Source organism: Macaca fascicularis, chromosome 10 (genome assembly GCF_037993035.2).
Source record: "Macaca fascicularis isolate 582-1 chromosome 10, T2T-MFA8v1.1".
In the NCBI taxonomy this organism is placed as follows: domain Eukaryota; kingdom Metazoa; phylum Chordata; class Mammalia; order Primates; family Cercopithecidae; genus Macaca; species Macaca fascicularis.
The window spans coordinates 61,732,721-61,760,277 of record NC_088384.1 but is presented as its reverse complement, the minus strand read 5'-3'; the positions used below and the strand labels follow the sequence as shown (position 1 = coordinate 61,760,277).

Below are 27,557 nucleotides of genomic sequence, written 5' to 3'. Positions count from 1 at the left end.
TTGTATAAAGTGCAGCAAGAATAATGATTTTTTCAATAGGTTTTTAAAATTGGCTTTGATGGAACTTTTTTCATAGAAGGAATCTCAGATAAGACTTTTTAAAGCCAAGCACAGCCATGGATTTGTACCATCAAATACTCATGAATTGTGTGAATTCTCCTCTTGAGGCTTTAAAATAACTTGGGGCCCTGAGCCTGTCAGAAAATGACAGTCTCTACTTACTACAGGTCAGGAGCCCTGTGCAGGGACTGTGTAGATGAGGTGTGGGCCAGTTTTCTCAAGGAGCTTTTATTGGCTCTGTATGTCAAGTTTGATTCCTTAAAGGAAAGTATACCATTCAAGTCAAAGCCTTGGTAAAATAACCAGATTCTCAAATTGTGTCCTGTTACAAATGAAAACAGATTCTTACTCTGCATATGCAATAGCTATATTGCCAATAAGTTAAGAATATTCACAAATAACTTCCAAATTCTGGAGAAATCAGGTAGAGAGAAACAAATATGTTCCAGATTTTGTTCATAGGTGTATACTTAATTGTTAAAAGCTGTCAATAGCTCAAAAGAAAGGTTTCTTTGACTGAAAAAACAGAACAAAGGATCAGCAACATTTTAAGTAAAAAGTCAAAAAGATTACTTCAGTCTTCTATTAGTTCAGTCCATGCAGTTAATTTTTGTTTTGCTTGATATTCATGAGCATTTCAGCTCTCTGAGTCCTGAAAGTTTTTCCTCTATTCCGATGTCACAGCCTCCAAAGTTATCAGAAACTAGCATTGAGGAGCACCTATTCAGAGTTTTATAGCTGATTATAAAACCACCTTCTAAAGAGGACCAAAACAACAATTGTCCACGGATGACAAAAAATTTTAGAGCAGTCGTAGTCAAAGACGCAATTGACAAGAAAACTTGTTACCTCTGTGACACACTAACATAATTATAATTATTACTGATAACGTACACTAAGTCCTATCAGAATTATAGGATTTTTTCATAATTTTGGAACACATCAATAATATATTTATACAATGCAGCCCAAAGAAAACCAAATAGCATTTCATATTTGACAATGTTTCCTGTATAATTTTTGTACCAAAAAAACCCCATATATGTCATTTTTGGACTTTAGGGAACTTTATACCTTAAAGGATTCATTAGGTCAGAAAAAGACATAATTTATAATTTCACTTTGGAAAGTTTGTCAAATATCAAAGGTTTAAACACTCAATATTACAAAATGAGATTACAGGTCATTGTAAAATATGTTATTCATTTAACTGAAGTGATAACATAAAGATTTCAAAAAAGGGTGAAAACCTTCATTCTTTCAGAGAGGAGACTTAATTTTCCAAATAAGCCCTAATAAAAACAGGATGAAGCCAATTAGATTTGTTTTTCAAAATTTTATAAACAATCTATAAAATTTTAATGTTAACCATAAGATATAACTTCCATAAGCTTTTTATACCATTTATAACCTTTATTACATTTGTGTGTCTTTGACATTAAAGAAACTGAACTATTTTATCTCTCAAAATCAGCCCATACAATCTCACATGCCCACCTCTTCCTTGATAGTCTCTTGGTCTTGAGGAGTTGAATAGCTTTCATTTCTGTAGTTTGAAATGTAGTTTATTTTGATTGGCATCTTTTACCAGGCCTGAAGATGAGGCTTTAATTGCTGTCAGTTTTTAAGATTTAGTGGGACTTGGTGTCCTTTTTAGACCCAGGAGTCAAGGCCTTATAAATCAATGTCACAAGGACTGTAAAAGCACATACAGAAAGATATATGGATGTAATAAATTTAATTTAAAAAGTTGTTTTAATCTCAGTTTTTTCCTAAGCAAAGCAAAACTTAGTAATAATGGCATAGGAATTGTTTCAATAAATCGTAAAATCTGTTAGGCCAGTTACCAAAAGGCAAAAGAAAACACCTTCCTCACTGCACTGAATATTACGTTGGAAGAAAACATTTTGTTTAGACCTTAAGAAAATATTGTTAGCATCAGACCTCAACAAAGAGAACTTGAAAAAAACATATATGAGCTGAAAATGAGTTGAAGGAGGGCATTACTATTTCAGAAGGGAGAGAAAACAAAAAAATGGTGAGGTGCAATAAAAGTTGAACTTTGGGTTAAAAAAATTAAAATATATTATAATCTATTAAGAGTAAATCAATCCCTTAGGAAAATTTCATTGTTCGAAGCAATTATTTAATATATAAGTGTTGTTTTTTGCATCAAGCCCAATCTCTAGAAAGATCACTATAATTTCCTTTTAATTATAGACAACTTGATCATATAAAAGTTTTTTTTTTTTTTTTTTTTTTTTTTTGACAGAGTCTCATTCTGTCGCCTGGGCTGAAGTGCAGTGATGTGATCTCAGCTCACTGCAACTGCAACATCTGCCTCCCAGGTTCAAGTGATTCTCCTGCCTCAGCCTCCCGAAAAGGTGGGATGACAGGTGTGCACCACCATGCCTGGCTAATTTTTGTATGTTTATTAGAGACAGGGTTTTGCCATGTTGGCCAGACTGGTCTCCAACTCCTGACCTCAGGTGATCTGCCCACCTTGGCCTCCCGAAGTGCTGGGATTACAGACATGAGCCACTTGCCTGGCCTCTTTCTTTTTTTCTTTTTTTGGGAAATAAATCTTCTTATTGTGACTTACACAGACTGTTCATGACTTGGACTTTCTGGTGTGTTCTAAACATCCCTCTTTCTTTAAATTTTTTTTTTTTGAGACAGAGTCTCACTCTGTCGCCCAGGCTGGAGTGCAATGGTGTAATCTTGGCTTCCTGCAACCTCCGCCTCCCAAGTTCAAGCGATTCTCCTGCCTCAGCCTCCTGAGCAGCTGGGACTACAGGCACGCACCACCACACCCAGCTAATTTTTGTATTTTTAGTAGAGACGGGGTTTCACCATGTTGACCAGGATGGTCTTGATCTCTTGACCTTGTGATCCACCTACCTCGGCCTCCCAAAGTGCTGGGATTATAGGCTTGAGCCATCACACCCCGCCTGATTTCCTTTCCTTTGAATAGATACCAAGTTGTAGGATTGCTTCATTGTATGGCAGTTCGATTTGTAGTTTTAAAAAGAACCTCCGTATCATTTTCCATAATGGCTGTACTAATTTACATTCCCAGCAGCAGTGTATAAGAATTGCCTTTTCACCACATCTTGCCTTTTTTTTTTTTGTCACTTTATTGAATTTGTTTATTCTAAGTTTTTTGGTGAAGGCTTTAGAATGATCATCTTGTCTGTAAAAAGGTATAATTTGCCTTTCTGTTTTCCAATTTGGATGCCTATTTCTTTATCTTGCTTGATTCTAAGACTTCCACTACTATGTTAATAAGAGAGGTGAAAGTAGGCATTTGATTCATGTTTCAGTTCTTAGAGGAAAGACTTTCAGCTTTCCCCTATTCATTATGATGTTAGCTGTGGGTTTGTAATATGTGGCCTATATTATGTTGAGGTATGTTTTTTCTATGCCTAATTTGTTGACAGTTTTTATCAGGACGGAATGTTAACTTATATCAAATGCTTTTCCTGCATCCATTGAGAAGATCATAGTTTTTGTCTTTCAATCTGTTGATGTGATATATCACATTTATTGATTTGCATATGTTCAACCTCTTTTGCATCCCTGAGGTAGAGCCCATTGATCATGGTATCTTTTTGATGTGTTGCTAGGTTCAGTTTGCTAGTACTCTTGAAGATTTTTACTGTATGTTCATAAGGGACTTTTTGGCTGTTGTTTCCTTTGTATCAGAGTAATGCTGGTCTCATAGATTAAGTTTGAAATAATTTCTGCCTCTTCATGTTTTTGGAATAATTTGAGAATTAATGTTAGTTGTTCTTTTGAAGTTGAATGTAGCAGCAATGCCATCTGGTCCTAGATTTTTCACTCTTGGGAGACTTTTTATTATGGATTCAATCTCGTTACTTATTAGTCTGTTCAGGTTTTGTATGCCTTTTCTTTTTTCAAGATTGAAAAATTGCTATTTATTTTAAAAAACTTCTGAATTAAATAGGGAAATGGCAATAACTGGTATATACATTAATTCAAAATATTTTCACTGAGCACTAAATAGAATAGTTTCCAATCTTTTCACTAAAAACCCCTTTTAAAGAATGCCTAAAACTGGCCAGGTGCGATGGCTCAGGCCTGTAATCCCAACACTTTGGGAGGCTGAGATGGGCAGATCACGGTCAGGAGTTTGAGACCAGCCTGGCCAACACAGTGAAACCCCATCTCTACTAAAAAATACAAAAAAAAAAAAAAAAAATTAGCTGGGCATAGTGGCAGGCACCTGTAATCCCAGATACTCAGGAGGTTGAGGCAGAATTGCTTGAACCTGGGAGGCTGAGATTGCAATGAGCCGAGATGGCATCATTGCACTCCAGCCCTGGCAACCGTGTGAGACTCTGTCTCAAAAAAAATAAATAAATAAATAAATAAAGAAAGGCCGAGTGCGTTGGCTCATGCCTGTAATCCCAGCACTTTGGGAGGCCAAGTTGGGTGGATCACAAGGTCAGGATTTCAAGATCAGCCTGGCCAAGATGGTGAAACCCCGTCTCTACTGAAAATACAAAAAATTAGCCAGGCGTGGTGGCACGTGCCTGTCATCCCAGCTACTCTGGAGGCTGAGGCAGAGAATTGCTTAAACCTGGAGGGACGGAGGTTGCAATGAGCCAAGATCGCGCCATCGCACTCCAGCCTCGGCAACAGAGTGAGACTCCGTCTCAAAAAAAAAAAAAAAGCCTAAAACTTAGTTTATTTAGGTCTTTAATCAAGAAATCTAAAGCTGCTAATCAGAGTTTTGAATCACCATTAGATGACTAGGCTAACAACCTTGAGGTAATATAATGTGGGTTTTAAAAGCTTTGTTTAAACTATACATTCTAACAGAGGGGATTCATTGGTCTCAGGCAATTAATCACAGGTTCAATGCCAGATACTGTATATACACAGACAAAACAGAGTAATAGCTATCATTTATAAGGATAAATAACATATGGTCCTGGTATATTCAAAGGGAATAATGTCTAATATTTATGGGTGTACAATTAGTGATGGGCAGGGAGACAGATACAAATGACTAACCCACAAGGGAGAACCTAAAAAGGATGATAGAAGAGATAAAAGTCCTGTGCCCTAGGGATGCAGCAGAAAAGGTGCTGGGAGGCTTTAGGGACCAGGTGGCATCTAGGTCAGATCAAGAGATGAATGGATGTCAGTGTGTGTGGGAGGGACCTTCAAGGCTGGAGAAAACAAAGTGAGCCAAACACTGAGCCACAGGAGTACTCCCTGCTCAGATGACAGTGAAGCATTTGTTCTGAGTAAAAAGATGTAATCTAATAAAAGACTGCATAAAACACTGGAAAACCTCACGCAATGAGAGCCTGAAACAATGCTTGTATTTCTTAACAGCAATTCAACAGAGTATCTGAGGTGGCCTGTGGAACGAACGAGAGAGCAAAATATCTTCCCAAAGGCAGAGGCGCCGCATGCTCTTGGTGGAGGTTAAGTAGCCAAGGATCGCACCCGCAAGCCCACCTCCACCCTGAGACCCCAGTCCCTTGGAATCAAATCCACAGCAAAAATCTTCCTTAATGGAAAATCTCTCTCTTCCCAAAATGTAAAATAAAAACAATATAAGCAAACAAAACTGAAAACAAAAAAAAGATAATCAGAGCAAGCTTTAGCCTCTCATACTTCACCTATGCCCCAACTGCCATGTTACTGAGAACAGGGTCTGCCCCATTACTTAAATGGATTCCTTATTGCAGAACATGACAAAATTTAGCATATCACTGATCCTACTATGTCCCTCCCTATAAAAAAAAAAAAAAAGTAAACCAACACCACACAAAATATAACCTTACCCTGAATAAAAGTCAGCCTCAACCTAAGGATCCTACTGTAATGTGACTACCCTAACCCAGGAAACCTTAATCCTATTCTGACCTATTCACACAAAAAATCCCCATTCTAAGAGCTTTGGAAGCATTACAAACATGGTTGAATTAGATTCCTCTTCTGAAGTATTCTGAAGTCTTGAAACAGCAAATTTACATATTTTTCTATACTACCACTGAAGGGTAATTATCATAAAAGGCCTACAACCAAAATCCTAATCCCCTGATTCTCAGGCTATTGCAATTTTTTTCCCCTCAGATCAAATAATAGGAAATACACACAAAAAAATGAAAAGTCATACAAACATAAAAACACAGAATCTATAAGTGTCACCACACTGACAGTCTTAACTGTGCTAAAGAGTAAAAGAATTTGGTTTACTCAAGCTCTGGGCATTTTGTAAAGTACTTAAGACATTAACAGCTTATAAAAATAGTGAAAAAAATTTAGGTGGGAGCATAAAACTAACTCCTTCATTCAAAATCCCAAGTTCACGAGAAGGGATTTGTGGCAAACTGTCTGCACAGGGCGGCCTCAGACACCAGCCCAATCTTGGGCTGATGGCCTTGAACTTTGTGCTCAGGTCAGCTTCTGGGGTGCAGGGATGTTGGCAGATGCCTGCTTGAGGTACACGGAGGAGCCCTGAGGGCTGCTGGCTGGTGTTCTGTGCTGCACATTTGATGCCCTTCAGCCCCTGTTGCCAATGCCTCAGCTTTGTCAAGTGCTTCTGGACAGTGTTTCTGTTGTAATTCATTCCTTAGTTCTGAGACATCCTCTTTGGTAACTTGCTCTGGTGTCTGGACAAATAATTGCAATCGTTTTCTGTAGGAAAACATTCTGCCTGTGTTGCAATATCCAGAAACTCCTAGATATACTGATCAACACCAGTTTAAATGTTTTCCTGATCAATGCCATTGACATAGTCCTCACTCACCAGAGAAGCTAAGCAAGCCTTGAAAGATGACTCCAACTCATTCACCCGGTACTGTTAGAAGGTCTCAGAGTATCTGGTGCTGCCTGAAGAAGTGAAGCCTGGCCCCGGAGCTCCAGTGTGGGTGGTGGGATCCCTGGTAGCTGCTAAGAGAACATATCACCTAGTGGAGCCACCATGTCTTGAATAGCCTGTATTTCTTTATGATTCAATCTTGTTATATAAAATGCATCTAGGAATTTATTCGTTTCCTCTAGGTTTTCCACTTTGTTAGTGTGTAGTTGCTTATAAGAGTCTCTAATGATCCTTTGCATTTTTGTGGAATCAGTTGTAATGTTTTCTTTTTCATTTCTAATTTTATTTATTTGAGCTTCCTCTTTGTATTGTTGGTTAGTCCGGCTACTGGTTTATTGATTTTATCTTAAAAAAAAATCAAACAAACAAAAAAACCACACAACTTTCCCTGTGATTGTTTCCTTGTAGATTTTGTCTCTATTTTGTTTTATTCTGCTCTGATCTTTATTCTGTCTTCCTTTTACTAATTTGGGGTTTGGTTTTTCTTTCCTTGAGGTGTCTCATTAGGTTATTTGAAGTCTTTCTGCTTTTTGACTCTAGTTATTAATTGTTACAAATTTCCCTCATGGCAATGCTTTTGTTGTATCCCATAGGTTTTGAGATGTGTGTTTCCAACATTTTTTACTTGAAGAAATGTTTTTATTTCCTTCTTAATTTCTTCATTGACCATCATTCAGGAATATGTTAATTTCCATGTATTTGTAGTTTCTAAAGTTCCTCTTGTTATTGATACGTAGTTTTATTCCATTTTTGCCTGAGAAGATACTAGATGTGATTTAAATTTTTTTTTTTTTTTTTTTGAGATGGAGTCTCACTCTATCGCCCACACTGGAGTGCAGTGGCGGATCTTGGCTCACTGCAAGCTCCACCTCGTGGGTTCATGCCATTCTCCTGCCTCAGCCTCCTGAGTAGCTGGGACTACAGGTGCCCACCACCACGCCCAGCTAATTTTTTGTATTTTTACTAGAGACGGGGTTTCACCATATTAGCCAGGACGGTCTTGAACTCCTGACCTTGTGATCTGCCCGCCTCAGCGTCCCAAAGTTCTGGGATTACAGGCCTCAATTTTTAAAAATTTGTTGAGGCCAGGCTTGGTGGCTCACGCCTATAATCCTGGTGTTTTGGGAATCTGAAGCTCCTCAAGTGGGAGGATTGTTTGAGGCCCAGAGTTTGAGACAAGACTGGGCAACATAGTGAGACACTGTCTCTACAAAACGTTGAAAATTAACTAGGCATTGTGGTGTGCACCTGTAGTCCTTATTACTTGGGAGGCTGAAGAGGGGATCATTTGAGCTCAAGAGTTCAAGGCTGCAGTGAGCTATGATAACAGCACTGCACTCCTGCCTGGATGACAGAGCGAGACCCTGTCTTTAAAAAAAAAAAAAATGTTGAGACTTGTTTTGTGGCCTAATGTATTATGTTTACCCTGGAGAATGTTCCAGGTGCTGATGAGAAGAATGTGTGTTCTACAGCTGTTGGATAAAAGATTCTGAAATATCTGTTAGGTCCATTTGGTCTAAAGTGCAGTTTAAATCCAATGTTTGTTGATTTTTCTGTTTAGATGATCCAATGCTGACAGTGGAGTGAAGTTCTCAATAGTTATTGTCTTGGAATCTTTATTTTTTTATAGTATTTGCTTTATGTATCTGAGTGCTCTGTTGTTGGATACATATATATTTAGAGTTGTTATCTACTCTTACACTCCGATAGCATTTTTGCTATGAAGTGAATCTCCTGGGTTGGATGTTATATTACTTGGTATTTCATGTCTTTGGATCAGGCATGAGTAATAGTGCTGGCTGAGCCTTACAGCACTAGAAAGGCAAATCCATGTTTGGAATAAATCCAGGTATTTATCCCTGTGAGGCTGAATCACTGTTTTTTAGAGGCTGGCAGGTGGCTGATGTAGTCAGTTTGTGCCCAGGTAAATAGTTTATTTTCTTGAGGAATACTGTCATATTAGGGACTCAACTTTCTGCTGATACATGCTGGGTAGTTCTTGGCAATTTTTTTTTTTTAGATGGAGTCTCGCTCTGTCACCCAGGCTGGAGTGCAGTGGCGCGATCTTGGCTCACTGCAAGCTCTGCCTCCCGGGTTCACACCATTCTCCTGCCTCAGCTTCCCAAGTAGCTGGGACTACAGGCACCCGCCACCACACCTGGCTAATTTTTTGTATTTTTAGTAGAGACTAGGTTTCACCGTGTTAGCCAGGATGGTCTTGATCTCCTGACCTCGTGATCCACTTGCCTCGGCCTCCCAAAGTGCTGGGGTTACAAGTGTAATCCCAAATATAATTATGTGTTTATATAATTATATTATATATATGTGTGTGTGTGTGTGTGTGCATATGTATTTGTCGAGCTTTCCTGTTCATCATTATATTGTGCATTGCCCATTTAATCAGCACAATCAGTGAAATGACAGTTTCTACTTTGTTGCTCCTATTAGGATGTGTGTTTTTTTTTTAGAATGTTAGAAATGTTGCAGAAACTAATTCAACCTTTTTTTGTTTTTTTTTTTTTTGCTTTTTTTAGACAAGGTCTCACTCTGTTGCCCAGACTTGAGTGCAGTGGTGTGGTCACAGCTCACTGCAGCCTCAACTTCCCAGCCTCAGGTGATCCTCCCATCTAAGCTTCCCAAGTAGCTTGGACTACAGGCATGTGCCACCACACCTGGCTAGTTTTTTGTAGAGATGGGATTTTGCCACTTTAGCCAGGCTGGTCTTGAACTCCTGCACTCAAGCGATCCACTCAACTTGGCATCAGAAAATGTTGGGATTATAGGCATGAACCACTGTGTCTAATCTCTAATTCAACTGTTTTACTTCACTTCTCCATATGCACATTCTACCAGTGCACTAACTTCATGTTGAGTAAGAAACAGGGAAAAAGTAGCTATGAGTTGCCTTATGTTTCCAATCCCATCTGTGTGATCATTTTCCTGCTCAAAAGGAACTTGAGCAGGAAATGCGTTGACCAGGTTCCTTGGCTGTTTATGCTAAGATGTTGTCTTCTGAATTCAAATCAAATTCTGGGTCCAAATGGACAGTGGTGTCTCTTGGGGCTGTCAGTGTCCCTGATTACTCAGATGTAAATGTGTTTAATATGGAAGAGAAGCACAGAATTCTGGTGAACCCACAATGTATAGTGAAACTCAAAATGAGTATGAGGAAAGTTATGGAAGTTGAAGGGCAAGCATCACAAATACCGTTTACAAAAGGATAGGCATATTGCATGTATTTTCCCTGTGCTGGACAGGGGTTGTGTACAGCTATGTAGGGCACATGTGCATTAAGCTGGCCTTAATTGTGAAGGTTCTGTGGTAATGAATGGTGGAAATGCTATTCATAAGGAAGGATGGGCCATTTCTACACACTCAGATGGTCTGTGGCTGGGAGCATGGCAGAGGCAATCTTGGGCATCCATGGAGATGTTCCTGTATCATTTTTCAGGATCCCAGATTTTCCTCACAAAGGGTCTGACCTCTACAAAATAGACATGCATTGGCTAAGCATTCCAACATCTGTAGAGCTCTGCCACAAGGCCTTCAGCCCACATATTTGGGCAATGATTCTGCCTTCTATCCAAGAAGATAAAGGCCTTGTAAGCACTCACCAAGGAGTCCTGGTTTACTTAACCACTGTTTGCTAATGGCTGAATGACGTCTTCAATTTCTCAAGGTCCTTCTGCAGGTGGTAATGCAGATCAGCGATAATCAGTCTACTCCGCTCTTTGTAGGCACTTTCCCTACATTTTCCAAGGCCTGCATCATCACACATGCCACAGCATTCTCTATCATTGAAGCATTTTCTCAGGAAATCACCTGTGAAATATTTTGCAGCTAACCACCTACCTGTGCCCCACTAGCCAACCTGCTTTACTCCTGCCAGGCAGGTGAGTGGTCCCCAGATCCCTATTTTACCACCTGTTTTGTCAGACTGTTCTTGGTATCACTGTGTTGGAGGGAGTTCTCTGCAAAGACCAAGATGGGACTGCATGTACAGAGATTTTATTTCAAGATATGATTGTGAGAGAATGATGAGGGGAGCAGTTACTTAGTCTATTTGAGCTGTTATAACAAAATACCACTGGCTAGGAAATGTATAAAGAGGACTTTATTTTCCCAGAGTTCTGGAGGCGAAGTTCATCATCAAAATATCAGTAGGTTCAATTGTCTGTTGAGGGCTCATGTCTGTTTCTAAGATGATGCCTTCATGCTGCATCTTTTGGAAGGGAGGAGCATTGTGTCCTCACAGAGCAGAAAATAGAAGGGCCACAGGACAAACTCCCTCTATCAAGCCTTTTCATAAGGGCACCTGATCCCATTCACAAAAACTCTATCTTCATGACTTGACTTAATCACTTCCCAAAGGTCCCACTTCCTAATACTGTCACACTGTTTCAACAGTTAACAGTTTATGTAGCGTTTCAACATAAATTAAGGACATTCAAACCAAGGAAGGCTGGGAGGGCAGCCAGAGGGAAGGAAAGTGCAAGAAGAGTTTTGGTGGAGGTGTCCTAGATTGCCTGCAGTCCAAGGAGGTTGGGGAGATTCTCAGTAACAGACCTCCCTTGGTATCCCTGCTCTGCAGTCACTGGCTAAGAGCAGTCCTTAGAAAGCACAGCCTGGCACAAATACAAGAACATGTGCTCAGTAGGAAAGAGACCATATTTCCCCAATAGCCCAGATAATGCCCTCCCCTCAACTGGCATCTCTGTTCCTTAAACATTGACCTCTTTTCTCTGAATCTCTTGGGGACACATGGGTTGAATTCAGGTTCTCTGTGGCCCTCTGGATTCTGTCTGCCTTTGTTATATCTTCACAAACAAGTTATGCAGCCTCAACTGAAGCTTGTAACAAAGCAAAGTTACTCTCCTGTGTGTGTCCTCTGATGGCTGGTGAGATATGGCTTCAAGATGAAGCCTCACCCACACTCCCTGTACAAAAACCCTTCTCACGTAAGTGTCTCTTTAAGTGCTTACTGTAGTATGACTTATTGCTAAACTTTCGTCCACACTCTTGGCATTCATAAGGCCTCTCTCCTGTGTGTATTCTTTCATGCACAGTGAGGTCTGACTTACTGGTATAGCCTCGCTTACACTCCTGGCACACAAAAGGCTTCTCCTTTGAGTGTATCCGCCAGTGGTGTCTGGTGAGACTTCTCTTCCAGCTGAAGCCTTGTCCACACACATTACACACGAAGGGCTTCTCCCCTGAGTGTGTCCTCTGGTGTGTGAGGAGATTTCCCTTCCAGTTGAAGCCTCGCCCACACTCCTTGCATACAAAAGGCTGCTTGCCAGAATGTGCAAGCTGGTGTTTCACAAGGTTTGACTTCCAGATAAATCCTTGCCCACATTCACTACAGATGAAAGGCTTCTCCCCTGAGTGTGTCTTCTGGTGGAAGAGGAGAGTTGACTTTAGGATGAAGCCTCGCCCACAATCCTTGCAATTAAATGGCCTTTCCCCTGAGTGTGTCCACTGATGTCTAAGAAGATTTGCCTTCAAACTAAAACTTTTCTCACACTGCTTGCACATGAAGGGTTTCTCTCCTGAGTGTGTCCTCTGATGTATGGTGAGATTTGGCTTCAAGGTAAAGCCTCGCCCACAATCCCTGCAGAAAAAACGTTTCTCTCCCAAGTGTGCCCTCAGGTGCTTGTTATACGAGGACTTATCCCGAAACCTTCGCCCACACTCCCGACATCCATAAGGCTTCTCCTCTGAGTGTGTCCTCTGGTGTAATGTGAAGGTTGACTTTTGGATAAAGCCTCGTCCACAGTCCTTGCACACAAAAGGCTTCTCCTCTGAGTGTGTGATCTGATGTTTCACGAGAGTTGACTTCTGAATAAACCCTTGCCCACATTCTCTACAAACGAAAGGTTTCTCCCCTGAGTGTGTTCTCTGGTGGTAGATGAGAGTTGACTTTTGGCTAAAGCTTCGCTCACAATCCTTGCACACAAAAGGCTTCTCCCCTGAGTGTGTTCTCTGGTGTCTGAGGAGACTTCCTTTCACGCTAAAACTTTGCTCACACTGCCTGCACGCGAAGGGCTTCTCCCCTGAGTGTGTCCTCTGGTGTGTGATGAGGTGTGACTTATTGCTAAAGCCTCGGCCACACTCCTGGCATCTGTAAGGCTTCTCTCCTGAGTGTATTCTCTTGTGCACAACGAAGTATGACTTATTAGTATAGCCTCGCCCACACTCCTTGCACACAAAAGGCTTCTCCCCTGAATGTGCCTTCAAGTGCTTGTTGTATGAGGACTTATCATTAAACCTTCGCCCACACTCCTGGCATTCATAAGGCTTCTCTCCTGTGTGTGTTCTCTCATGCACAGTGAGGTATGACTTACTGGTGTAGCCTCGTCCACACACCTTGCACAGAAAAGGCTTCTCTCCTGAGTGTGTCCTCTGGTGTCTGAGGAGATTTGCCTTGAGGCTGAAGCCTCGCCCACACTCACTGCATACATAGGACTTCTCTCCTGTGTGTGTCTTCTGGTGCAAGAGCAATGCTGACTCATTTCTAAAGCCCTGGTGACACTCCCTGCATGTAAAAAGTTTCTGCCTGGAATGTGCTTTTTTGTGTATGATTACTATCGTCTTCTGGCTTAAGTCTTGCCCACGCTCTGCACACCTGAATGCTCCCCATCTTGAATTTTCTATTCCTTTCAATACTTTGTCTATTTCTGTAGGATTTTCCCTCTGGCCTTGACTAGACTCTATTTCCACTACGCTGTTCCTCCTCCTTGAGCTTACTGCATGTCTTAGGGGTGGGCTGGAAAATGCCATGGGCTTAGAGCTTTTTTCTTTCTCTTGACCTTCAGCTGTGTCACTCTGGAAGCTTTGATCAGAAAATTGTAGTTGCTGTTGCCTCTGATGTGCAAGTCCAAGATTCTTGGGCCGCAGGACATGTTCTGCATATATTCCTGGAGAACAGACCAACAATGAGACTGAATCAGTAATGAAAAGTCTTCTATCAAAGAAAAACCTAGGACCCAATTGCTTTACTGCTTAATTCTAGTAAACTCATAAAGAACAACAAACATCAATTCTTCTCAAACTATTCCAAAAACCTGAAGCGGGGCGGGGAGGAATTCTTCCTAACTCATTCTACAAGACCAGCATTATCCTGATACCAAAAACAGACAAGAACACAACAAAAACAGAGAACTACAGGCCAATATCCCTGATGACGCTAAATGGAAAAATCCTCAACAAAATACTAGCAAACCCAATCCAGTAACACAGAAAAGATAATACACCATGACCAAATGAGATTTATCCCAGGTATGCAATCATGATTCAACATACACAAATCAATACTTGTGATACATCACATCAACAGAGTGAAGGACCAAAAGACATATGATCATCTCAACAGATACAGAAAAGGATTTGATATAATTCAAAATCCCATTATGATAAATACTTCTGTTTTTTTGAGACAGGGTCTCACTCTGTTGCCCAGGCTGGAGTACAGTGGCATGATCATGGTTCACTGCAGCCTCGACCTCCCAGGCTTACACGATCCTCTCACCTTAACTTCCCGAATAGCTGAACTCCAGGTGCCTGCCTGTAGTCAAGCCATAGGTGTCACTGCCTGGCTAATTTTTGTATTTTTTGTAGAGAGGGGATTTCGCCATGTTGTCCAGGAAAAGTACTCCAAAACTTGTCGGATATATGATTACATGAGCTTTCCTACATCATCTGTATAATTTCTAATTTTTCTGATCACTCAGATAATGAGAGTTAAGTTTGCTGATTCTGTAAAGTTACAGGGTAACTTACAATGGTGTTATTTTGGCACTACCCACATACACCCCATCTTCTCATACCTGCACTGAACCAGCTTTGTCATTCTGCCAGTAACCTCACTTATGAGTTAAATAAAATCCTAACATGTACTCCCATTACATTAAACATTCACACTTTCAGAAGTCAGTGGTAGACAAGAAGCCTTTTATTTTAATTAACTGACAGAGAAATCAGCAAGCAATTAATATGGGGGCGAGAGAAGGGAGTTGATAATGGACTGAACGTTAGCATCCCCCCTAAATTCATATGTTGATGCCTTAACCTCCAATGTGATGGTATTTGGAGGTGGAGTTGTTGGGAGATAAACAGGTTTAGTTGAGATCATGGGGTGACTATGAGAGGACACAGCAAGAAGGTGGCAGCCTGCGAGCCAGGATGGGGACCCTCACAATGAAGCAAAGGTGCCAGCACCTTCATCTTGGAATTCGCAGATTCTAGAACTGTAAGAAATAAATGTCTGTTGTTTAAGCCTCCCAGTCTATGATATTTTGTCATGTCTATGATATTTGAGATGACTAAGAAAGGAGTCTCTTCCCACCTATGCAAACTGAGGGAGTGGCACCGATCATAAATCCAAAAGCAGAGACCTCATACCCATGAAAACTCACACCGGCTCCAAATTTCTCAGTGGATGCTCCCACATTTTTTATGGGGTGGTGGGAAGCAAGGAATGGGAAAGAACTCCACAGTCTGTATGAACCTGCTTTTTTGGGAAACAACAGGACAAAGTCAACAACAATAACCATAAAAAAAAAAATCAACCTGCTAATTTTCTGACAGAGAGTATACTGTGTAATTCCACTTACAAGAAGTTCTAAGATAGGTGAAATTAAGGCATATTGAACAAAATCCAAATAGTGATTTTCTCTGGTGGATGTGGGGGCAGGAAATGACTGGAAAAAGGCATAAGAGTACTTCTGGGGTGAAAGTAATTGTTATGTGTTGTCATTGGGGTCCAGATTACATAAAGTTATGCATATGTCAAAGCTCACTGAATGTTACACTTAAGATTTATGCATCTTACATAAGTCCTAAGAAGAACCACAAAGAAACATTATAATATTACTTATTGATATGCATGCTGAAGTGTTTATCAGTAAAGGATAATGATGTCTCCAATATTAAAGAGCATCAAAAGGAAGATGGACTTATGGATGGAGAGAGCAATGTACAGCTGGATAAGTAAGTGATAAAGAGTATGGAGCACAGAGCTAAATGCTGACTGTAGGTGGTAGACTGACAGGTGTTCATTCTATAAGCCTTTCAACTTTTTAGTATCCACCAAAATATAATTGTTTAACATTTGCTTCACAAAAAAATGCTGGAAGAAAGAAAGTATTATAGGATGTAAACTCAAAATATACATGCCATGAAATAAGGAAAGTTAAATGAGCATTACAGTCACCAAAAATATCTTAAGAACTAATATTAACATTAAATGAAATAGATAATAATATAGTAACTATTATTATGTTTTACAGATGAAATATGATGACCAGGATTTGCTTCAAAATAATCCAGGAATGGGAGATGAGGGTGAAAGTACAGAGGACACAAGATTCCCTGTAAGCCAATAAAATTATAATAATTCTAACCTTGCATGTATTTAATAGTAGGCTAAAATATATAAAGTAAGTCCTACAAAACTTAGTAGATATAGAACAATCCACTATGAATATAGAAGATGTAAAAACCATCTTTTCAAGTATCGGATAGTTCAAACTGCCCTCCCTAAAAAAAATCTGTAAAGACACAGAAGAGTTAAGCAACAACAACAAAAATCTTTATATATAATTGGCCAAGCATGGTGGCTCACGTCTGTAATCCCAGCACTTTGGGAGGCCGAGGCGGGTGGATCACCTGAGGTCAGGAGTTCAAAACCAGCCTGGCCAACATGATGAAACCCATCTCTAGAAAAAATACAAAAAAAATTAACCGGGGTGGTGGTGAGCACATGTAATCCCAGCTACTCAGAAAGCTAAGACAAGAGAATTGCTTGAACCTGGGAGGCGGAGGTTCCAGGGAGCCAAGATCGCGTCAATGCACTCCAGTCTGGGTTACAAGAGTGAAACTCCATCTCAAAACAAAACAAAACAAAACTTTATATCTTTAAATCTTTGTATCTTTATAAACTTGATCTACGAAGGGTTTCTTAAACAAGACATAAAAGAGACTTCTAAGTACTCGAGGAGAACTGCAGCTAAGTAAGGCTAAATCTGTCCACACATTCACTAAATAGGATATAAAGGTCAATAGAAACAGATGACCCTGAAACTGACATAAAACAAGACAGAGAAAACTAAATTTATCATTGTCATAAGCAGAAAACTTAACATCACTTTTTAGCAGTCTCCTGTGGTCCCACTGTGAGGAGTGAGGGAAGCCAGTAAAATAGCATGAAAAGAGAAGAGAGGAACACAGGGCCTAACTGTGAAATAAAACTGCTCCAAGAGAGAACAAGTCCACCCTAGCGGAAAGAATCATCATCATCATCGTCGTCGAGGCAAGAATCATCATCATCATCATGAGTCCTGATCATCATCATCATCATGAGTCGTGATCATCATCATCATCATCATGAGTCCTGATCATCATCATCAAGTCCTGATCATCATCATCATCATCATCATCATGAGTCCCGATCATCACCATCATCATGAGTCCTGATCATCATCATCATCATCATTGAGTCCTGATCATCATCATGATCATCATCATCATCATCATGAGTCCTGTTCATCATCATCATCATCATCATGAGTCCCGATCATCATCATCATCGAGTCCTGATCATCATAATCATCATCATCATGAGTCCTGATCATCATCATCAGCATCATGAATCCTGATCATCATCATCATCATGAGTCCTGATCATCATCATCATCATCATCATCATGAGTCGTGATCACCATCATCATCATGAGTCCTGATCATCATCATCATGAGTCGTGATCATCATCATCATCATCATGAGTCCTGATCATCATCATCATGAGTCCTGATCATCAACAGAATCATCGAGTCCTGATCATCATCATCATCATCATCATGAGTCCTGATCATCATCATCATGAGTCCTGATCATCATCATCATCATCATGAGTCCTGACCATCATCATCATCATGAGTCCTGATCATCATCATCATGAGTCCTGATCATCATCATCATCAGTCCTGATCATCATCATCAGTCCTGATCATCATCATCATCATCATCATCATGAGTCCTGATCACATCATCATCATCATCATGAGTCCTGATCACATCATCATCATCATGAGTCCTGATCATCATCATCATCATCATGAGTCCTCATCATCATCATCATGAGTCCTGATCATCATCATCATCATGAGTCCTGATCATCATCATGAGTCCTGACCATCATCATCATCATGAGTCCTGATCATCATCATCATCATCATGAGTCCTGATCATCATCATCATGAGTCCTGATCATCATCATCATCTGTCCTGATCATCATCATCATCCTCATGATCAGGACTCATGAGTCCTGATCATCATCATCATCGAGTCCTGATCATCATCATCATCATGAGTCCTGCTCATCATCATCATCATCATCATGAGTCCTGATCATCATCATCATCAGTTCTGATCATCATCATCATCCTCATGATCAGACTCATGAGTCCTGATCATCATCATCATCATGAGTCCTGATCATCATCATCATCGAGTCCTGATCATCATCATCAAGAGTCCTGATCATCATCATCATGAGTCCTGATCATCATCATCAGTCCTGATCATCATATCATCGAGTCCTGATCATCATCATCAGTCCTGATCATCATCATCATCCTCATGATCAGACTCATGAGTCCTGATCATCATCATGAGTCCTGATCATCATCATCATCATCATGAGTCCTGATCATCATCATCACCATCATGAGTCCTGATCATCATCATCATCATCATGAGTCCTGATCATCATCATCAAGAGTCCTGATCATCATCATCATCAGTCCTGATCATCATCATCATCAGTCCTGATCATCATCGAGTTCTGATCATCATCATCATCATCATGAGTCCTGATCATCATCATGAGTCCTGATCATCATCATCATCATCGAGTCCTGATCATCATCATCATCATGAGTCCTGATCATCATCATCGAGTCCTGATCATCATCGTCATCATGAGTCCTGATCATCATCGTCATCATGAACCTGATCATCATCATCATCATCAGTCCTGATCATCATCATCATCATGAGTCCTGATCATCATCATCGAGTCCTGATCATCATCGTCATCATGAGTCCTGATCATCGTCATGATGAACCTGATTATCATCATCATCATCAGTCCTGATCATCATTATCATCATCAACATGAGTCCTGATCATCATCATGAGTCCTGATCATCATCATCATCCTCATGATCAGGACTCATGAGTCCTGATCATCATCATCATCATCATGAGTCCTGATCATCATCATCATCAGTCCTGATCATATCATCGAGTCCTGATCATCATCATCATCATCATGAGTCCTGACCATCATCGTCATCATGAGTCCTGGTCATCATCATCATCATGAGTCCTGATCATCATTATCATCATCATGAGTCCTGATCATCATCATCATCATGAGTCCTGATCATCATCATCATCATGAGTCCTGATCACATCATCATCATCATCATGAGTCCTGATCACATCATCATCATCATGAGTCCTGATCATCATCATCATCATCATGAGTCCTCATCATCATCATGAGTCCTGATCATCATCATCATCATGAGTCCTGATCATCATCATCATGAGTCCTGACCATCATCATCATCATGAGTCCTGATCATCATCATCATCATCATGAGTCCTGACCATCATCGTCATCATGAGTCCTGGTCATCATCATCATCATGAGTCCTGATCATCATTATCATCATCATGAGTCCTGATCATCATCATCATCATGAGTCCTGATCATCATCATCATCATGAGTCCTGATCACATCATCATCATCATCATGAGTCCTGATCACATCATCATCATCATGAGTCCTGATCATCATCATCATCATCATGAGTCCTCATCATCATCATGAGTCCTGATCATCATCATCATCATGAGTCCTGATCATCATCATCATGAGTCCTGACCATCATCATCATCATGAGTCCTGATCATCATCATCATCATCATGAGTCCTGATCATCATCATCATCAGTCCTGATCATCATCATCATCCTCATGATCAGGACTCATGAGTCCTGATCATCATCATCATCGAGTCCTGATCATCATCATCATCATCATCATCATGAGTCCTGATCATCATCATCATCATCATCATCATGAGTCCTGATCATCATCATCATCAGTCCTGATCATCATCATCCTCCTCATGATCAGACTCATGAGTCCTGATCATCATCATCGAGTCCTGATCATCATAATCAAGAGTCCTGATCATCATCATCATGAGTCCTGATCATCATCATCATCAGTCCTGATCATCATCATCGAGTCCTGATCATCATTATCATCATCATGAGTCCTGATCATCATCATCATCATCATGAGTCCTGATCATCATCATCATCAGTCCTGATCATCATCGAGTCCTGATCATCATCATCATCATGAGTCCTGATCATCATGAGTCCTGATCATCATCATCATGAGTCCTCATCATCATCATCATCAGTCCTGATCATCATCGAGTCCTGATCATCATCATCATCATCATGAGTCCTGATCATCATCATGAGTCCTGATCATCATCATCGAGTCCTGATCATCATCATCATCATGAGTCCTGATCATCATCATCGAGTCCTGATCATCAACATCATGAGTCCTGATCATCATCGTCATCATGAACCTGATCATCATCATCATCAGTCCTGATCATCATTATCATCATCATCATGAGTCCTGATCATCATCATCATCATCATGAGTCCTGATCATCATCAAGAGTCCTGATCATCATCATCATGAGTCCTGATCATCATCATCATCAGTCCTGATCATCATCATCGAGTCCTGATCATCATCATCATCATCATGAGTCCTGATCATCATCATGAGTCCTGATCATCATCGTCATCATGAGTCCTGATCATCATCGTCATCATGAACCTGATCATCATCATCATCAGTCCTGATCATCATTATCATCATCATCATGAGTCCTGATCATCATCATGAGTCCTGATCATCATCATCATGAGTCCTGATCATCATCATCATCAGTCCTGATCATCATCATCATCCTCATGATCAGGACTCTTGAGTCCTGATCATCATCATCATCATCATGAGTCCTGATCATCATCATCATCATGAGTCCTCATCATCATCATCATCCTCATGATCAGGACTCATGAGTCCTGATCATCATCATCATCATCATGAGTCCTGATCATCGTCATCATGAGTCCTGATCATCATTATCATCATCATGAGTCCTGATCATCATCATCATCATGAGTCCTGATCATCATCATCATCATGAGTCCTGATCATCATCATCATCATCATGAGTCCTGATCATCATCATCATCATGAGTCCTGATCATCATCATCATCATGAGTCCTGATCATCATCATGAGTCCTGACCATCATCATCACCATGAGTCCTGATCATCATCATCATCATCATGAGTCCTGATCATCATCATCATGAGTCCTGATCATCATCATCATCTGTCCTGATCATCATCATCATCCTCATGATCAGGACTCATGAGTCCTGATCATCATCATCATCGAGTCCTGATCATCATCATCATCATGAGTCCTGCTCATCATCATCATCGAGTCCTGATCATCATCATCATCAGTTCTGATCATCATCATCATCCTCATGATCAGACTCATGAGTCCTGATCATCATCATCATCATGAGTCCTGATCATCATCATCATCGAGTCCTGATCATCATCATCAAGAGTCCTGATCATCATCATCATGAGTCCTGATCATCATCATCAGTCCTGATCATCATATCATCGAGTCCTGATCATCATCATCAGTCCTGATCATCATCATCATCCTCATGATCAGACTCATGAGTCCTGATCATCATCATGAGTCCTGATCATCATCATCATCATCATGAGTCCTGATCATCATCATCACCATCATGAGTCCTGATCATCATCATCATCATCATGAGTCCTGATCATCATCATCAAGAGTCCTGATCATCATCATCATCAGTCCTGATCATCATCATCATCAGTCCTGATCATCATCGAGTTCTGATCATCATCATCATCATCATGAGTCCTGATCATCATCATGAGTCCTGATCATCATCATCATCATCGAGTCCTGATCATCATCATCATCATGAGTCCTGATCATCATCATCGAGTCCTGATCATCATCGTCATCATGAGTCCTGATCATCATCGTCATCATGAACCTGATCATCATCATCATCATCAGTCCTGATCATCATCATCATCATGAGTCCTGATCATCATCATCGAGTCCTGATCATCATCGTCATCATGAGTCCTGATCATCGTCATCATGAACCTGATTATCATCATCATCATCAGTCCTGATCATCATTATCATCATCAACATGAGTCCTGATCATCATCATGAGTCCTGATCATCATCATCATCCTCATGATCAGGACTCATGAGTCCTGATCATCATCATCATCATCATGAGTCCTGATCATCATCATCATCAGTCCTGATCATATCATCGAGTCCTGATCATCATCATCATCATCATGAGTCCTGACCATCATCGTCATCATGAGTCCTGGTCATCATCATCATCATGAGTCCTGATCATCATCATCATCATGAGTCCTGATCATCATCATCATCAGTCCTGATCATATCATCGAGTCCTGATCATCATCATCATCATCATGAGTCCTCATCATCATCATCATGATCATGAGTCCTGATCATCATCATCATCATGAGTCCTGATCATCATCATCATCATGAGTCCTGATCATCATCATCATCAGTCCTGATCATATCATCGAGTCCTGATCATCATTATCATCATCATGAGTCCTGATCATCATCGTCATCATGAGTCCTGATCATCATCATCATCATCATGAGTCCTGATCATCGTCATCATGAGTCCTGATCATCATTATCATCATCATGAGTCCTGATCATCATAATCATCATGAGTCCTGATCATCATCATCATCATCGAGTCCTGATCATCATCATGAGTCCTGATCATCATCATCATCATCATCATGAGTCCTGATCATCATCATCATCATCGAGTACTGATCATCATCATCATGAGTCCCCATCATCATCATCATCATGAGTCCTGATCATCATCATCATCATGAGTCTTGATCATCATCATCGTCGTCATCATCATGAATCCTGATCATCATCATCATCATCATGAGTTCTGATCAACATCATCATCATGAGTCCTGATCATCATCATCATCATGAGTCCTGATCATCATCATCATGAGTCCTGATCATCATCATCATCATCATGAGTCCTGATCATCATCATGAGTCCTGATCATCATCATCATCATGAGTCCTGATCATCATCATCGAGTCCTGATCATCATCGTCATCATGAGTCCTGATCATCATCGTCATCATGAACCTGATCATCATCATCATCAGTCCTGATCATCATTATCATCATCATCATGAGTCCTGATCATCATCATGAGTCCTGATCATCATCATCATGAGTCCTGATCATCATCATCAGTCCTGATCATCATCATCATCCTCATGATCAGGACTCTAGAGTCCTGATCATCATCATCATCATCATGAGTCCTGATCATCATCATCATCATCATGAGTCCTCATCATCATCATCATCCTCATGATCAGGACTCATGAGTCCTGATCATCATCATCATCATCATGAGTCCTGATCATCATCGTCATCATGAGTCCTGATCATCATCATCATCATCATGAGTCCTGATCATCATCATCATCATCGAGTCCTGATCATCATCGTCATCATGAGTCCTGACCATCATCGTCATCATCATGAGTCCTGATCATCATCGTCATCATGAGTCCTGATCATCATTATCATCATCATGAGTCCTGATCATCATCATCATCATGAGTCCTGATCATCATCATCATCATCGAGTCCTGATCATCATCATCATCATGAGTCCTGATCATCATCATCATCATCATGAGTCCTGATCATCATCATCATCATGAGTCCTGATCATCATCATCATCATGAGTCTTGATCATCATCATCGTCATCATCATCATGAGTCCTGATCATCATCATCATCATGAGTTCTGATCAACATCATCATCATGAGTCCTGATCATCATCATCATCATCATGAGTCCTGATCATCATCATCATCATGAGTCCTGATCATCATCATCATCAGTCCTGATCATCATCGAGTCCTGATCATCATCATCATCATCATGAGTCCTGATCATCATCATGAGTCCTGATCATCATCATCATCATCGAGTCCTGATCATCATCATCATCATCATGAGTCCTGATCATCATCATCGAGTCCTGATCATCGTCATCATGAGTCCTGATCATCATCGTCATCATGAACCTGATCATCATCATCATCATCAGTCTTGATCATCATTATCATCATCATCATGAGTCCTGATCATCATCATGAGTCCTGATCATCATCATCATCATGAGTCCTGATCATCATCATCATCATCAGTCCTGATCATCATCATCATCCTCATGATCAGGACTCTTGAGTCCTGATCATCATCATCATCATCATCATGAGTCCTCATCATCATCATCATGATCATGAGTCCTGATCATCATCATCATCATGAGTCCTGATCATCATCATCATCATGAGTCCTGATCATCATCATCATCAGTCCTGATCATATCATCGAGTCCTGATCATCATTATCATCATCATGAGTCCTGATCATCATCATCGTCATCATGAGTCCTGATCATCATCATCATCATCATGAGTCCTGATCATCGTCATCATGAGTCCTGATCATCATTATCATCATCATGAGTCCTGATCATCATAATCATCATGAGTCCTGATCATCATCATCATCATGAGTCCTGATCATCATCATCATCATCATCATGAGTCCTGATCATCATCATCATCATCGAGTACTGATCATCATCATCATGAGTCCCCATCATCATCATCATCATGAGTCCTGATCATCATCATCATCATGAGTCTTGATCATCATCATCGTCGTCATCATCATGAATCCTGATCATCATCATCATCATCATGAGTTCTGATCAACATCATCATCATGAGTCCTGATCATCATCATCATCATGAGTCCTGATCATCATCATCATGAGTCCTGATCATCATCATCATCATGAGTCCTGATCATCATTATCATCATGAGTCCTGATCATCATCATCATCATCATCATGAGTCCTGATGATCATCATCATCATCATCATGAGTCCTGATGATCATCATCATCATCATGAGTCCTGATCATATTCATCATCATCATGAGTCCTGATAATTATCATCATCATCATCATCATGAGTGCTGATCATCATCATCATCATCATGAGTCCTGATCATTATCATCATCATGAGTCCTGATCATCATCATCATCATCATCATGAGTCCAGATCATCATCATCATCATGAGTCCTGATCATCATCATCATCATCGAGTCCTGATCATCATCATCATGAGTCCAGATCATCATCATCATCATGAGTCCTGATCATCATCATCATCATGAGTCCTGATCATCATCATCATCATCGAGTCCTGATCATCATCATGAGTCCTGATCATCATCATCATCATCATCATGAGTCCTGATCATCATCATCATTATCATCATCAGTCCTGATCATCATCATCATCATCATCATCATGAGTCCCGATCATCATCATCATCCTCATGATCAGGACTCATGAGTCCTGATCATCATCATCGAGTCCTGATCATCATCATCATCATCATGAGTCCTGATCATAATCATCATCATGAGTCCTCATAATTATCATCATCATCATCATCATCATCATCATGAGTCCTGATCATCATCATCATCATCAGTCCTGATCATCATCATCATCATCATGAGTCCTGATCATATTCATCATCACCATGAGTCCTGATAATTATCATCATCATCATCATCATGAGTCCTGATCATCATCATCATATCATGAGTCCTGATCATCATTATCATCATCATCATGAGTCCGGATCATCATCATCATGAGTCCTGATCATCATCATCATCATCATCATCATCATCATGAGTCCTGATCATCATCATCATCATCATCGAGTCCTGATCATCATCATCATGAGTCCCGATCATCATCATCATCATCATGATCAGGACTCATGAGTCCTGATCATCATCATCATCATGAGTCCTGATCATCATCATCATCATCATGAGTCCTGATCATCATCATCATCATGAGTCCTGATCATCATCATCATCATGAGTCCTGATGATCATCATCATCATCAGTCCTGATGATCATTATCATCATCATGAGTCCTGATCATCATCATCATCATCAGGAGTCCTGATTATCATCATCATCATGAGTCCTGATTATCATCATCATCATCATCATGAGTCCTGATCATCATCATCATGATTCCTGATCATCATCATGAGTCCTCATCATCATGAGTCCTGATCATCATCATCATGAGTCCTGATCATCATCATCATCATCATGAGTCCTGATCATCATCATCATCATGAGTCCTGATCATCATCATCATCATCATCATGAGTCCTGATCATCATCATCATGAGTCCTGATCATCATCATCAGTCCTGATCATCGTCATCATCATGAGTCCTGATCATCATCATCAGTCCTGATCATCATCATTCATCATCATCAGTCCTGATCATCGTCATCATCATGAGTCCTGATCATCATCATCAGTCCTGATCATCGTCATCATCATGAGTCCTGATCATCATCATCAGTCCTGATCATCATCATCATCATGAGTCCTGATCATCATAATCATCATGAGTCCTGATCATCATCATCATCATCATGAGTCCTGATCATCATCATCATCATCATGAGTCCTGAACATCATCATCATCATCGAGTCCCGATCATCATCATCATCATGAGTCCCCATCATCATCATCATCATGAGTCCTGATCATCATCATCATCATGAGTCCTGATCATCATCATCATCATGAGTCCTGATCATCATCATGAGTCCTGATCATCATCATCATCATCATCATGAGGCCTGATCAACTTCATCATCATGAGTCCTACTCATCATCATCATCATCATGAGTCCTGATCATCATCATCATCATGAGTCCTGATCATCATGAGTCCTGATCATCATCATCTTAAGTCCTGATCATCATCATGAGTCCTCATCATCATCATGAGTCCTGATCATCATCATCGAGTCCTAATCATCATCATCATCATCATCATGAGTCCTGATCATAATCATCATCATCATGAGTCCTGATCATCATCATCATCATCATCATCATGAGTCCTGATCATCATCATCATCATCATGAGTCCTGATAATTATCATCATCATCATCATGAGTCCTGATCATCATCATCATCATCATGAGACCTGATCATCATTATCATCATCATGAATCCTGATCATCATCATCATCATCATCATGAGTCCTGATCATCATCATCATCATCATCATGAGTCCGGATCATCATCATCATGAGTTTGATCATCATCATCATCATCATCATGAGTCCTGATATTCATCATCATCATCATCATGAGTCCTGATCATCATCATCATCATCATGAGTCCCGAT

General features: G+C 40.3%; 1 protein-coding gene, 1 long non-coding RNA gene and 1 pseudogene across 13 annotated transcripts in view; 1 reads left to right on the top strand and 2 right to left on the bottom strand.

Moving 5' to 3' along the window:
• LOC135965585 (uncharacterized) overlaps window positions 1-16,322 on the top strand; it is a 28,432-nt gene extending 12,110 nt beyond the window's left edge. For both annotated transcript variants that reach the window (XR_010578531.1, XR_010578530.2), the window contains exon 4: window positions 16,210-16,322. This is a non-coding gene — a long non-coding RNA (uncharacterized lncRNA). The remainder of the gene's footprint in view (window positions 1-16,209) is intronic.
• Window positions 511-11,209, bottom strand: LOC135965584 (mediator of RNA polymerase II transcription subunit 28 pseudogene; annotated as a pseudogene).
• Window positions 11,022-27,557, bottom strand: part of ZNF337 (zinc finger protein 337) — a 36,611-nt gene continuing 20,075 nt past the window's right edge. For 7 of the 11 annotated variants that reach the window (XM_065522643.1, XM_065522644.1, XM_074004583.1 and 4 more), the window contains one exon: window positions 11,022-13,839. In XM_065522643.1, coding sequence (XP_065378715.1) covers window positions 11,834-13,839 — 2,006 coding nt within the window. In that variant the 3' untranslated portion in view covers window positions 11,022-11,833. Of the gene's footprint in view, window positions 13,840-15,266; window positions 15,432-27,557 lie in introns of all 11 variants that reach the window. The other 4 variants (XM_065522642.1, XM_074004578.1, XM_074004581.1 and 1 more) reach the window with 2 other exon arrangements.